General features: G+C 35.6%; 1 protein-coding gene across 1 annotated transcript; it reads left to right on the top strand.

Annotated features, from left to right (window-relative positions):
- The first annotated feature begins 10,528 nt into the window (after positions 1 to 10,528).
- LOC111791211 (uncharacterized) lies at positions 10,529 to 15,967 on the top strand. Its single transcript, XM_023672471.2, has 13 exons — positions 10,529 to 11,083; positions 12,946 to 13,083; positions 13,372 to 13,453; positions 13,647 to 13,723; positions 13,832 to 13,938; positions 14,101 to 14,224; positions 14,338 to 14,454; positions 14,552 to 14,643; positions 14,754 to 14,820; positions 14,943 to 15,021; positions 15,100 to 15,191; positions 15,274 to 15,417; positions 15,517 to 15,967. Exons 1-13 carry the CDS (start codon positions 10,745 to 10,747, stop codon positions 15,541 to 15,543), a joined length of 1,485 nt encoding a protein of 494 aa, XP_023528239.2. The 5' UTR covers positions 10,529 to 10,744; the 3' UTR covers positions 15,544 to 15,967.
- The last annotated feature ends 234 nt before the right edge of the window (positions 15,968 to 16,201 follow it).

Genomic DNA, 16,201 nt, shown 5'->3' with positions numbered 1-16,201 from the left:
CTATTCAACTTGATTGTTGATAGGATGGCTCTTCTGTGATGGTATACTACCGATCGCTTCAACGAGGCTCTGATACCACTTGTTGACTCTGGCAATTCGGAAGACAGTGTCGACGAAAAATTGGCCGAAGGTTTCTTCGAAGGAAAAATTAAAGGAGAGTAAAAGGAGAGAGAGTGAGAGATACGCTGATATTGCTAAAGACTCGATGTTTTATTTTACTTCAGTTGAACGGTTTAAATAACAAATCTAATTACAAAAATAGAAAAACCAATTATACAAAAATAGAAGAAGTGGACGAAGACTTCGCCCAAATTGCCAAAACAATGGCTCCTAGAATCACGCTCCTCCATTCGAGTGAATTCAGATGTTTTACAAACCTAACTAAATAAGGCATGGCTTTTATTTAACAGAGACAACAAAGAAATAGAGGAGATCCTACCCAACAGGGTTAGGAAGATAGGAAGACATGTACGGACGATTCGTGAATTCCTTGTCAAATGGAAGAATCTCCCTACGGAGGAAACCAGTTGGGAACGCGCCGAAGATCTGGACTCCGCGGCCACCCACATCGCCAGGTTTGAAAGTAATCGGTTGACAGGGACGTCAGCCAATTAGGTGTGTTGCCCATTGCCGCATGCCCATGACAAGCCCAACCCTTTATGTCTTTTCATATTCTAGTGTTTTACTTTTGTATTTCTAGGAAGTATGACGTTTCAGAAATATCATGTCTAGATGTGTCAGACATGAAATGCCTCAAAATGTACTATCGGGGGATACGACTAGTTGTCAACTTTTCCCTACCCAAGGTTATATATTGTGAGCCGTTGTTCTTTCTCTCTTGCTTGCTTATATAACGTCTCTTTCAAAAATCTCTCTTTTGAAAATCTCTCTCTGCCCTCGTTTTCTAAAATCTTCCCTTAAAATCGAGGCCAGAGGCTCGTGCATACGTCGATTGGCTGTAGGCGACACAAGAACGAATTGGCTTAGCTCACTTGTCGTTGGAAAGTGAGTATTGCACAATCGCAAGCCCGCTGCCATCAAAAGTGCGATTGTGACACCTAGCAGACCTCCACGACATCCAAGAATGACTAAGGTAACTCTCCATGATATTAGCAATATGAATACTGTCATCCGATTGTCTACATCCCTTTCCACTCTAGTACCAGTATTTTCAAGCTAGGCTTAATTTGGTTAGAGAAGTGTGTCCGGGGGATCTCTCCCCCAAACTAGGGTGACTTTATAGTTTTATGGTAGAGTCATCTAGCTAACCTTCCATGGATGATGTTCATATTAGCAAACACCACATTGTCCCATCAAAACTTATGAGGTAGCGCCTCAACCCAAGACACCGGTCATCACACTTTATAAGCAAAGTATGCTACCTAAGACAAATAATAGAAAGGTTAGAGAACATGTACAAACCCCTAGAGGTAAGATTCAGATAATAGGTCTACTCAAAACTTTAAGGCATCTTTAGATGCTCAGATAGCAGTAGAGATTGAACCCAAACTTCTTAGAGACTAGAGTAAAACTGGTAGATACCTACTAGATTAAGGATTTGAGAGAGTCTATGAATAGGTTATTTACTAAGTATTTTTATACTCACTCCTTTCACCTTTATTTTTAAATGTTCGCAGGTTGTCGTTCAAGATGGGGATGTTCGCAGGTTTTCGTTTGAGATGGGGAAGCGTTCGAGAGCTGTGTGGTCACTGAAGGGGTCGTTCCAAAGAGTCATTTTGCCTTTGTATTTTTTTTCGTAATTATATCTCAAACCAACTTTTTCATTTATAATAAACTTGAACAACACCGGTATGTAATTAGATTTTGTTTTGTTTTTAATTATAGTGTTTGTTTTAATTTGATTTTACTTTTATTTTATTTTGCTCTAGTCTTCGTATTTTTTAGTCGAAGTCGGGAAGACTGAGTTGTAATCATATCTACAATTGGCAAATGTGATCTCTCCATTGAAAATTTTGAGGCATTATTTATATGGATAAAAGATTCAAATCTTTAGTTAAAAGATTATAACCTTGGAATACTATCATGACTTGATTTTCGAGACTTTAAATCTCAGACCACCACGAAATAGATGAAGATAAAATAAATAAAAATAAAAGATACAAATCTGATAAAATTTAAATCAAATTAAGACAACACGCCAAAATTAAATACAAAATAAATTCCAATTATAATACTGTGTTGTTCAAATTTAGTACAAGTGGAGAAATGAGTTTGGAGGACAATTACAACTAGAAATACAAATAACTCAAAATATGAAGACAGACTAACGCTCAGGAACCATTCCCTTGGTGACCGCACAACTCTCGAACACTCCTCTACCTCGATCGGTAGCTTGCAAACACCTAAAAAGGAAAAGGAAAAGGAAAAGGGATGAGTATAAAAATATTTAGTAACCAACCTACTTGTAGGATTTTCTTGCATCCTTATCATAGTAGGTATCCACGGACTTTACTTTCGGCTCTAGAAAGTTCGAGCCTAGTCTCTACTACTATATGAGTATATGAGGTGCCTCAAATTTCTAAGTAGTACTTTAAGTGCTCACTAGCTCACTAACTCACTTTAGGTGCGAAAAAGGTGGTTTAGCCTTTTCAATGAACTACTTTTTTGTTCTTTTGACTTAGATAGCTTGTTTTGCCTATGCAGTGTGAAATCAGTATCCTAGGTTGATGCAGTATCTCATGAAACTGAGGGAACGACCCCTCTACGCTTGCCAGCTACTTAGTCATCTTGTGTTCACGCTCCCCTCTTAAGGCAGGTTTACTATCGCGACTCTTCCACAACGTTGGTTGACTAGTTGCCTTGGCGTACTATCCAAACCAACGGAGGCCTAGCTCCACAATACTATTACTAGAGTGGAAAGGGTAGCAGAGGCTCTGATGGTACCATTAAACTAACGGTAGGCTATCTTTGTCATTCTTAAATTGCATTGAGGCCTACTAGGTTCTTAAGGACGTTTAGGCGGTTTAAAACTTGTCTCTTGTTTTCAGGATGTCTAAAACAAACTCCTCGAGCTTATCCACTATCTAGGTGCACACAAGTTTATACCTCTGATCGCCGCTCATGATCCTGGGGTGTAGTGTCTATTGGAAACATATTGACCTAGGTCGACTCTAGCACTCTAGACTTAGCTTGGTTCTATAACGACCCTGCTTTTAACACTTATTTATTTCATTTAGTATTATTTTGTGTCGTTTTAAAGATGTTTTCGGATATGTAAGTCCATGGCAATGTTTTATGATGAAGTTTATGTTTTATGATAAAGTTTAAACGCTTATTCCCTCACAAAATGATTTCGTTAAGATAACGGTAGTGACTCTAGGTAAGTAGAAATCTATGGTCGTTATAGGTTCTCTAATGCATGCTTTGCAAGGGAGATGATCCTATTGATTACCTAGAGCACAATATACATAATTCAAATATGCATGCATGCTTATTAGGAAAATATCCTATCAATTATCTAAAGGAATGAAACATAAACTAAAACTTTCAGGCAAACAAACAAACAAACAAGCTCAACGGGGAGATAACATTCACCAATATCTTAGAGCATAGATCACAATAGCTCATCTACCTTTCTAACACAGTGGAAAGCATAATAAAGAGCATTTATCACAAACCACATTGTGGAGGCACTTTGGTTATCTCTTACATCTTATATAGTTTACTCATCCATATTTCCAACCTCATATTACTAGTAATGTATATCCTCTTTCTAACTTTACATAAAATATAAAATAATATAGCTTCTCAAAAATCTCAATCTAAGGGCATAACGGTAATTTTTTCATAACATACATACAATAGATACTCATCCAAAAACGCCCTTCGGAAGCCCTTAACATACAATTTCTAACCACCTAAGGCAATGAATGCATGCATGTTAACTTATCCTAATGATTCCTACAAGCATTACTTTCCTAAAGTCTGTATGGTTACTTACTTAGATGATGCATGTCTTCCCAAGCTAGCTTTTCCATGTCTCTATGATTTCTCTAGTAGGCCGAAATTTCTAAAATTTCTCTAGGAGGTCAATTGGGCAAATATGTACTCACATGCTCCCACGTGCGGCCCACGCGTGACTATAAACGCGCACCTGGAAGGATATGCGAGCTTTGCATGCAACACGTGGCGTGTTCCTATTGGCGCACCATAAATTGGATGGGTAACTCTTATGGGTTGGTCAGGTTAGGCGATTCGAGTCCAGATGCAAACGGATTGGACATAGTTTTCGAGCTAGCAAGTCGAGTCAGAGCAGATCGCAAGTCCCATGCACTCGGTGCACCTTCGAATCTAGACTAAAGCAGGTGCACATATTTCTTCCCCGTTTCTCTAAAGTTGACGTGTGATCTCACTAGCACCTGACACGTGTTGCCACCCTCGTCAGCCCTAGGCATGCAATTCTCTAGAATCACATGAATTTCACAATTTTCTTCTATTTCCTTAGAACTTTCATAACTTTCACCAAATTGATTAACTTTTAATATATTTTAAGATAAACGAACCTTAAGATCAGTAATTTCATATATTTTTATCTTATATGATGGTCATAAGTACGAAAGCCTATCATTAATTAATAATATATATATATATATATATATATATAAACAAAAAAATGGAAGTGTGCTGTTTGAAAATAAAAATACTATTTTATATTAATATTCTTTGATCCTTTCAAATTAGTGGTTCAACTACAATAGGTTCTCATTGGACCGACGCAAGTTGTTTGAACTTGAAAATTTGAAAATTCAGCTGTGCCCAACTCCAATTCCAACGCGCATCTTCTTACCATTATCAATACAAATTCACACTATATTAAACACGTAGCCACTAAATTTCTTCGCGAATCCGAATCGGAATTGGTGACTTGATGTTACCATCTTTTCACACATTTAATATCATTTTCAAATCATTTTCTTTCACATTTTTCTAAATCTTCATTTTTTAAAAAGTGCACACACCTACAAACATGACTATACCAATATGACTACTGTTAGACTCAGCTCCTGTCTTCCTTGTCTTCACGACTATTTTGTGTTTGATATATTCCTAAACTTTTTTTTTTCAACAAGAAAGTTAAATAAATTAATTTTTAAAAAAAAGTTCAAGGAGAACACGTGGCAAAAAGGGTAATTGACACGTGGAAAAGAAGTGGAAATTAAGGCATCTGAGAAGCGCAACAGCGTGTAGAATTAGGGTTTTGAAATGGGGGTAAGAAGCATAGGGTTCCAAGTTGAAGGTGATGGGTGGGGGGTACCGACGTTCTTTCAAGCAATTTTGACTCTTCGCCTTTAACTTTTTATTTATTTATTTATTGGAGTACCGAAAAGTACATTAAATATTTTTAAGCTAATCTAATATTTTGACTACTTCCTGTTTTAGTCATCTTCCGTACAGTGGGATATAGTTTAATTCATACATTTCTCAACTACCAATTTTCATATTATTGTTGCTTCTAGATCTTAAATAATAAAAAAACGAACGACATGAAGAATGATCGAGGATTAAACAAGTTGTTTGAATCTGTGATAACCTTTGTACGTGGGAGTTGAATTGAATTAATCAAAGTTATTTAATTTCAATATGCATTCTTCCTGATGTGATTAGTATTTAATTACTTTAAATTTTATATGAATGAGATTTGGTGTAATTTGTACAAATATTGGAAAGTTTAATTTTTTAAATAGTAGGTGGGAGATATATGTGTAACGACGATAAGGCCTTCATAATTGGTTCATAACGGGAGACCTATATGGAATTCTTAAATCTTTAGTCATGATTCAATCTTCATAAAAAAAAATCTTCAATCTCATTCGATAAAATATTGGTTCAAAATTTTTAGATTGAAGTAAGGACAATGTTGTTAACATATAAACTAACTAGAAATTCTTAAATCAATTCCATAAAAAAAAAAAAAACAAAACAAAACAATTTCATGGTTATTGATGAGTAGACTTTAATCAATTTAACAACGTGGTCCTAATATTATAAACAAATTGTTTTAGGTAAAGATTTCAATTGTAAAGAAATAGTCTTTAACAATTTCTTCCCTAAACTGATTCCACAGATATTTTCACACTGGAGAAATGTTTTTTAGTTTAATTGTGTAATACAGCCATCCATTGACTCATGCAACTTTATGAACACATTCAGCTTAAGTGGGTTTTCATAATATTTGTAACTTGTTCTTGTGTGACACAATGCTTCAACTCAATAATATCTCTAGTCAAGTCACGCAAGAAATGAAACTTTACATCAATATGTTTGATACTTTCGTGCATGATTGAATTCTTGGGTAGTTTAATGGTAAAATTGTTATCACCTAACATAGGATATACTTGTCTTGAAAATGACTAAGTTTTTCCAGTACTCTCCTCATCCATACTCGTTGACAAGCACAAGAGGCGTCTGCCACAAAACCCTACTTCAATACTTGATAAAGTAGCTACAAGTTGTTTTTTGGAGGACCTAAACACAACTCCGTCTTTGAGTAAAAACACATAACAAGAAGTGTTTTTCCTATCATCTACATCTCCTGCATAATCACTATTAGTATATGCTATCAACTCTCCATTACCTTTTTTCGATAAAGGACTCTCAAATCTACATTACCTTTCAAGTATCTCAACACCCTTTTTGCAGCTTGTAAATGCAACTCAGTTGGACTTACTATAAATCTGCCAATGAGAGATACATCAAATTCATCCTTGTTATACTTAGATACATACGAATTTCAATCAACTGTTTGTAAATGGTAGCATTGACCTTGGCTTCTTCTTTTGTCCTTTGTCAGTTTAACCTAAAGAACAAGATGATTCTTTGCACTATTACTCTTCTTCATCCTAAACTTCTCCAAAACTTGTTTTTGCATACCTTTTCTGATTAATATAAATGCCTTCAGGATTTTGTAAAACTTCTGTATCGAGAAAATATTTCATTTTCTTCAAAAACTTCTTTTGCATACTTGACAAACATGCTCTCATCATTACCAGTAAAAGTTAGATCGTCAACATATAGAAGAACAATAAAAAATTTATCTCAATCTCTTGTTTGTATGAGTAAAGTATGGTCATAGTTACCCCTCTCAAATTCTTATGTGACAAAATGTGCATGAATTTGACTATATCATGCACGTGGGTCTAATTTAAGGCCATATAATGTCTTCTTCAATTTTTACACCTTGGATTCTTCACCTTTTTTTCTCATTATCTTGTGGTTGCACAAAAAGTACTGTTTCATTTAACTCTCCATACAAGAAATCACTTTTCACGTCAAGCTAATACACACTCTAACTATTTTGAGCAGCTAAAGCAATTATCATTCGAATAGTATCTCACCTAGCCACAGGTGCAAACACCTCGGTATAGTCTATACCATGTTGTTGTGTATACAAATTTTCCACCAACCTAGCCTTAGTTGAGTTTTGAAAACCCACTTTACTCCAATCTTCTTCATTTCTTTAGGCAAATCTGTCAACTCCCAAGTCTCATTTCTTTCGATGACTTCTATCTCCAAGTACATTACAACTCTCCCTTTTGAACTTGAATAGCTTCTTCAAAGGTAGTCGGGTCTGTGGTTGATGTTAATAGAACTAAATTGTTGTGTTCAGTTTCTTCTGAAAATTCTCCCCCGCTCACCCTTAATCTTCCATCCGTAATGGTGCTATTTTGTTCCTCCCTTCTGGTGCACTTTCTTCAAATGTTGAAGAACTTGCTTGAGATGACTCGCTCGAAGATATACTAAATTCCCTTTCTTCTTCTGCTACTACCTTCTCTTCTGATTCTTCCACTCTTTAGTCATGTTCGCTTCCTTCTGTATTACTATCGTCCCATTTAAGGGTATAAAATTTAGTTTCTTCATTACTTTTCCCCAAATCTCAACACTTATTTTTTTTTTTAAAAAAACTCATCTCTGCGTATAACTATCTTCTTGGACAGTGGATCAAAGAGTCTATATGCTTTAGACTCTTCACTCATCCTCAGAAGCACGCACTGGAAACTTTTATCATCTAACTTCTTTCAATTACTGTATGATACATGAACATGACTATACATTCAAAAACTCGAAAATAATCAACATTAGGTTTTACGTCACTATAAGTCTCCTTAGGAGTTATATCTTTCAGTACCACTATAGAACTTCTGTTGAGCACGTGCACTATCCAATTTATTGCTTCTTGCCAGAAATTCTTTGGAACTTGCTTCTCGATAATATACTTCTAACTATGTTCATGCTTGTTCTATTCTTGCGCTCAGGTACTCCATTATCATTTTGTTGGAGAGTGAAGACTGCAACAAGTTGCCTACTAATACCATTACTTTTGCAAGAAATATTGATCTCGTGAGAGGGGAACTTTCTACCTCTGTTTGTGTGCAGACAACGAATAAAATCTCCAGTCTCTTTCTCAACAAGATTTTTATAATTCTTGACGATAGTAAAGACTTTAGATTTTTCAACAAAATATATATATATATATATATATATATTCATACCATGCGGCTATTCATCAATAAAACTTATGAAATGTCTCTTCTTACTATTGGGAGGAGGTTTGATGGGTCCATAAATGTTAACCTGTACCAAATTGTAGCCTCTAGGTTACTCTCCATAAACTTCTCTTTCGAAATGCATCTGTATGTTGCTTTCCCACCATGCAATTAGTGCTTATTTTAGATGCCTTATAAATGTCTACATGTACAGATTAGTGCTTATTTGGTGGTCCTAACATCCCTACAAAAATGGTCTAATCTAACAATTTCAACCCTAAAGAAGTCTAATCTTACAATTTCAACAGTAAAGATATGGTCTAATCTAACCATGGTTATGAACTATAATTAACATCTATATTTAAAAATTTTCAAATTGATCATAGTTTCCTATTATTCCTTTTTTCTTTTCCAAAGGAAACGTACTTAATCCATGATTACTACAAAAGGGCACCCTGCAACTGTTGCTATATCGACAGCCTTCTTTTCACAAATGCTACTACTTTTTCTACCAAAACATTCATCAGCTCATCTTTTCTCAAGTGGAGGTGTCATTTAAGTGCCTCAAAAGTTAATGCCAAATAGAAAAAGCTTGTTTATTTAGCTTAATATTCTTCAAATAATTAAAAAAAAAAAATCATAGATATATAAATAAAATACCGACCTTTTCGAGAAACAAAAAAATAAAATATATTTTCAAATATTTCTTTCTTAAAGAATAACATACGCTTTAGCCACATAAGTTCCGTTTAGATTAAATCTTACACTGATACACGTTTTGTTTATATTATATTTTATCAATAATTGTACCCATAAAAATATGAAAATGATGCTTAAATTATTAGGCTTGAGATTCTAAAAAAAATTAGGTTTTTATTCAATGGGCAAAAGTTTTTAAATGGAGAGCTTTTTTTAAAGAAAGTTAATTAAATACTTTAAGCCATTTTCTTATTCTAGTTTAACAATTCTTAATCCTACTTTTTATCATCAATTTTTTTTAATTAAAAAAATTAAAACACAACGGCATCATAAATATTTGTAATATTTTATAAATATTTAAACAAAATAAAGTTAATTTTAATTTATAAAACATTAATTATTATTTAAAAACGTTATTATGAGTTAGCTTTGAATTGAATGAGGTTGCCATCCATAGAACAAAAAAGAAACAAAGATTTGAATGCAAAGGCGTTTAGAGAGGATGAGATGATGAAAAGAAGGTGGCGTATCCACCCCCCGTGGCAGATAAGCCAAGCCATAAACGGAGGAATGGACAACCGCCACGTCAACCAACAATTCAATGTCCCCTTCACTTTGCACTTCGACCTCAGGGGTCACACCCAATTTTGCCCTCTCACCCAAACCCAACCCTACATAGTGTTCGATCCCAAACGAATATTCTTTTAGACGAGTTGGGTTGAGTTCTTAAGTTTTATATATTCATAATAATCTAAAAATTAATATAAAATTAGATTGTAACCCTATTTTTTTGGTTGATGGGTTACAAAGATGTCAACTGGTTGATCTTCTGACTGTCTATCAACCTTTATGGGTTGGATTGAGTAAAAATATTTTAGATTGGTTGAATTCACGAGTTATTTGAACACCCAGTAACCGAAATTCATTCTGCAATCGTGTCACGTGCTTTTTGACGGTCCCAACAAAACCAACGATAATTATCATAATCGGATCACTTTTAGTTTTTCCTATTTACTTTTACCATGGTTCCCCTCATTTATGATTCCCATTCCCACGCTCCAAAAATAAATACAGAATCTCCGTCGGAAACCCAACAGCAACTCCTCTTTAATTTCCTAACTTTCATTTTCCCCTTTTTTATCTTTTTTTTTTTTTTAATTATAAAATTCCAGAATAATTGAAAGATTAAAAAAGAAAGAAAAAAAAAAAAGAAAAAAAAAAAAAAGGTACATTAAAATAAAATAAAATAAAATAAAATAAAAATAATGTTGTGGTTTCTGGGTGGCTTCTGTCTTGCATCCAGTTTGGTTGGAGGTATAAATAAGCAAGAAGGAAGCAGAGGGTCCAATGGAACTAATTCACGCAGACACAAAAGGGGTTGCAGAAGGAAAGCAAAGTATTGTGGTGGGGAAACTGGGAGCCATTCCTTCCCAGCGGGGGAGCTTTTCTCTCCTCTTCCCTTTCCTTTTCCAACTCTACCTCTCTCCATCTCCCTCTTCTTCGCCCTTCTTCGAACTCCCCGCTCATTTCCTGTTCTTCCAATGCCAATCCGGAAGGATATGGGGAAGTATGACTCCATCAAACCACTCCATGACTGTGATCTCGCCAATGAGACTGCTGTTCTCATAAATCCAGATTCCCTCACTCTCTTCTCTGTTTCTCACCACTGTAATCACTCTCATGAAGATGTTGAGATGGCTCTTCTTGATTCTCATTCCAGATCTCCTCTTCCTCTTCACAATGCCAATCCCTTAACTCCTCCTGCTTCTTCCAAACTCGATGACGCCCAATTTTCCTCTTCGGCTAGGCCCATTCTCCGATCTTCTCCCCCAGGCCAACGTCTTGCTTCCCTCGATGTATTTCGCGGCATCACTGTTGCGGTAATCCTTTTTTTTCATTTCCTTTCTTGCTTTCTTTCTTTCTTTCTTTCTTTTTCCCCTTATTGCTTTCGTTGTTGAGCTTATTTGTTGGATTTTGTTCATGTTCTTCGATTGGATGGAATGATCTTATTTCTTGTTTGTATTATCGCCCATTGAGATTTCTCGTAGCCGATGGACTGGAGGAGAAAGAACATTGGTCTCATTGTGGTCTTGTGTTTTACTATTTTTTTAAAAGAAACAAAAATATCAGGATTTGACTTCCAGAATTTTACCGGCCATCGGTGGAGATTGGAAGAAATAATATCTATTTTGACTTTTAAAATTGAAGTTTCTGATTGGGGGAAGAGGGTTTCAGTATTAATTGTAGGTTTTTTGATCCTCGAATCATGAAATGAGTTCCTTCATTTGAGGCGATTTTAGGGGAAGGGATGAAACCTAATTCTGACCATGTTTCCCAATTTTTTGTTTTGGAAATGAATTATTCCCCGATTGGTTTTTCTTCTAAAAAAGAAAAAAGTTCTTACCATAATTTCAAGTTATCCCCTCCCTCTCCTTATTTGTTTTAAATAAAAATATATCATGTTCTTCAATCTATCACCATCCATTTGTCAACTCTTTTGAATAAACAAACGGGATGCTGATCGGTGAAGCATATAGTTTGGTGGTGGCAGAAACAGGAGGGGTCGTTAATTGGGTTTAAAAATTATATTATACCAAACCGCGTGCAATGGAAGCAGGCACATTATTTGTGTAGGACATGCATGATGACGCAGCAAGCAAGCTTCATGGTCTTGCTGGTCGTCTTCTATGGCGACCGGTTTAGAACATTGCTTGAAGAAGAAAAAGGAGAAGAACCCTTTAACCCTTCTTTTTAATTTGTTTTCTCTCTGGCTTTGCCCTGAAGAAACCATGAACAAAACACTTCCTTGCGGCAACTTTACTCATTTTATGCACAGATGTTAGACGGATACGCAAAGATCCATTTGCATCTTTTGACCCGTTCCTTTGATGTGATTTTTCACCCGTGTTTATTTAGGTGTAGATGTTCAGCATAATCTTTCTGGTGCTTTTAATTATTTTAAACAATTTGTTGGCTTCCGATTTGGCAACCTTTCTTTTTATCGGTTAGGTTACTGTCTAAAGTTGCTTTGAGGACTGACATGCTTGGATACTTCACATGTCGCCATGCCCAACCATGGGGCGCTGGATTCAATTTTTGGAATTCTCTGGAAGGAAATAGTTAGAAAGTTCGCAACTTTAGAGCCACTAATTCTAATTTACTATATAATTTTGGGGCATGTTACAGAGAACTCTAAATTCTGACCTTTTTTTTCTCATAATTTATTTTAATGTAAGGTCAACCTGACCCATCCCTTGTTTTTTTTTTTCTCTTTTCATAAGTTATGCTGCCTCTACACAGAAATCTTCATATAGTTTGATTGTGGCGAGCATGTTGAAAAGCTCAAGTTCAATAAGTTGACTTTGTTTTAATTATCTATTGAATGAGGTATGGAAATGATCAATGGGAAAGAAAACAAAACAATAATAGTTTCTTGATCTGGTCTACATTACGTGATCAGTGGATTCATACATCTGAACATAAGACGCTTCTTCTTTCTTCTGACAATTGGGTATCAATTATTATGAGCGCATTTTGTTTGGCTTTGATGTTGTATTTGGAAGTGAAGTTTCTATTGTGTAACGTCTCTCAAACGCGTTACGGGGTTAATGACTATTCATTTGGCGTGGAAAATAATGCAATAGCGTTACAGAGACTACAAAAGACTAAACGTTATGAATGATTATTATGTGAACTTAATACAATGTATTAATTGCACCCTTTTATCATTATTTGTTTGCAGCTAATGATAGTGGTGGACTATGGTGGTGGGGTTATGCCTGCAATAAACCATTCACCATGGGATGGGTTAACCCTGGCAGATCTTGTAATGCCATTTTTTCTATTCATTGTTGGAGTTTCGCTTGCCCTTGCTTACAAGGTGATTCTTTATTCATTGCCCTTTAACTTCCAAGCAATTGAAAACTTCAAAACACTAATGACTTTATTTTTTAAAATTTGAATTATGTTCTTTTTACTTGGCATGTCATTGCCATTCATTTACTAAGCTTGAGAATTTCAAAAATCAAATTTGAATAAGTTCTGTAGGATGTATTATATTCCACTATTCCAACTACTTTTTACCCCAACATTAAGAAGATTATTATTGTTGTTGACCATTTCCCCCACGTGAAGAGTTTGCTTTTATTTTCCCTTCCCCTTTACACAGAAAATTCCAAGCCGAGGCATTGCAACTCAGAAGGCTGTGTTACGGACATTGAAGCTCTTGTTCTTAGGCCTCTTCCTTCAAGGTAAGTTACGAGAAATGTAATATTTATTCAATGTAAAACTTAGAATGTGTTCTCTCATCCGGATGGGAATTGATCAAAACTGGTAAACTTTCTAAATTTCAATGCATAAGAGATTGTTTTAAATATTTGAGCGAGTTAGGTACAGTGCATTATTTTGTGAGGTCCATGCTGAAAAGTAATCTTCTCTGTTCAGGAGGCTTTCTCCATGGCATAAACAATCTAACTTATGGAGTGGATATCCAGCAAATTAGATGGATGGGAATCTTACAGGTAACATTTTTCCTCTACAGTGCCGCTGTACCGTTTGTTTCTTCAATTGTTTGCTATTTACTCGTTACTCTTTCCAGTTATCTTATGGTTTTCTTCCCTTCTCTACAGAGAATTGCAATAGCATATTTTCTGGCAGCTGTGTGTGAGATATGGCTAAAGGGAAGTGATTATGTGAATTCAGAAACTGCATTGCGGAGAAAGTATCAATTACAGCTGTAAGATTCTTGAATGTCTTTTTCTTCTCTTTTTCCTCTTTAAATTTGTATCTCTTCAATCTAACCTTTTGATTTTCATTGGAACAATATTGGGCTTCTTTAACTCATTTTTCATGGTTGTTTTTGTATTTATTCTAAATATTGCCAACTTCCTCTCAACAGGGTTGTTGCTGTCATCCTCACTACGTTATATCTTGTCCTGTCATATGGACTGTACGTTCCTGATTGGGAGTATCAAGTTCCAAGTCAATCTACTTCCAATATGGCCTCTCCAAAGATATTTTCTGTGAGCATTGAATCTTTTAAGTCATATTATTTTCATTGATGGGTTAAGAATACCGGATTAGTTAGTTATAATTGGTTGCTTGAATGGCTCTCTCACTTAATGCCCAATTTCAGGTGAAATGTGGCACACGTGGTGACACTGGACCAGCCTGCAATGCTGTGGGAATGATAGATCGTAAGATATTTGGTATTCAACATTTGTATAAAAGACCTATTTATGCACGGTCTGAGGTGAATATTTGAGGACACTATTGTTTACTCCCTATAGGTTGTGCTTATCCTGATACTTCATTCTTTTTTTTTTTTTTTTTTTTCTGTCTGTTCTCAGCAATGCAGCATTAATTCACCAGACTATGGTCCATTGCCTCCTAATGCTCCTTCTTGGTGTCAAGCTCCTTTTGATCCCGAAGGAATTTTAAGGTATCCATCTTTATTTTGATTCTATCTATATGCAATAAATTGGAGGCAATGCACAAAATTTACTGCAGTTTCAGTTTGTTGTTCTTATTGTATCTCGTTGAATTTTGTAGCACAGTGATGGCTGTCGTGACCTGCTTGGTTGGCTTGCATTACGGGCATATCATTGTACATTTCAAAGTGAGTGAGACACTGCATCGTACATTGTACTTTTGCATACACTCGTGTGTGCATGAGTAAATTCTTTTTCGTCTGTCCTATGTAGAAAACAACAATTTCTTATCTATCTTATCAACTTGCAGGATCACCGAGACAGAATGCTTCATTGGATTATTCCTTCTTCTTGTTTAATTGTGCTGGCCCTTGGGTTAGACTTCGTAGGTGAGTGAGATTGGGTCGATTTGATGATATGATAGATTGAAGGGACAAGGACAAATAGTAACTCAAATTCTCTTGCAGGGATGCATATAAATAAGGTTCTTTATACAGTTAGTTACATGAGTGTCACTACTGGTGCAGCCGGACTTCTCTTTACCGGGATATACTTGATGGTATAAAACAACTTCATTCTCTGATCTATATCATGGTTATCGACAAGCACGGTTAGCGACTGATTGTGTACGGTTGATGCAGGTTGATGTGTACAGATGGAGGCGCATGAATGTGGTGATGGAGTGGATGGGAAAGCATGCATTGGTGATATATGTTCTGGCTGCCTGTAACGTGCTGCCTGTGGTTCTCCAAGGCTTCTACTCAGGGCAGCCACAGAACAACATCGTAAGTTTGCTTCCCTTAATGAAATGAACTGACACGATCGTATCCACATTACTAGAGTGGTTGATTCTGAGATGTTATATATGTTTATGCAATTGGCAGCTGAGACTAATTGGAATTACAACGTGAAATGGTGTTGTGGTGGAAGTGGCCTCTTGAGAGTCCAAATGCTTCAAAGGTCTGTCCTTTGCAATATATAGACTTGACCACATAGCATCATGATGGTTATGTCCATTGGTGGTTGATTGATATTTTCTATTAAAAGAGGAAGGAACAATAAAAAAGAGAGGTATATGCTCGGTAACTCGATCAAGCACTCGCTCGGCTGGTCCCTAATAGAAAAGATGTAGTTTAGTTTTGTGTAAAAATGTGTAGAAGGGGAATTGAATGGGAAGCTATATATTTATTATTTAGTAGGTGATCTGCCTTGACACATCACTACACTGTATTATGAGTTTTTAGAAGATGATAAATGATGATGACCTTTAAATCATTCCTGGGTTTATGCAGGAAAGTTATATATGATATAATGAATGAATGAATGAATTGTGTAGTTTTGTATAGAAGTAGGATGATGATGATGATGATGGTGATGGCCTAACAAGATTTCCAGGCTTTTTCAACATAATTTATACATTTGTGAACTGTTTGAGGAATCTGAATCTGAATCTGATTCTGATTCTGATTCTGATTGAATTCAAGAAAGTTGAATTCCAAGGTTGGTTCCTTTTTACCCATTCCATATCTTAGATGCTTTCAATGTTGAAAAATAGCCATTCATGTTGCA

This window comes from Cucurbita pepo, chromosome 3 (assembly GCF_057944985.1).
Source record: "Cucurbita pepo subsp. pepo isolate OVF chromosome 3, ASM5794498v1, whole genome shotgun sequence".
In the NCBI taxonomy this organism is placed as follows: Eukaryota; Viridiplantae; Streptophyta; class Magnoliopsida; order Cucurbitales; family Cucurbitaceae; genus Cucurbita; species Cucurbita pepo.
The sequence above is the reverse complement of the archived record's forward strand: the minus strand, read 5'-3'. Positions and strand labels throughout refer to the sequence as shown.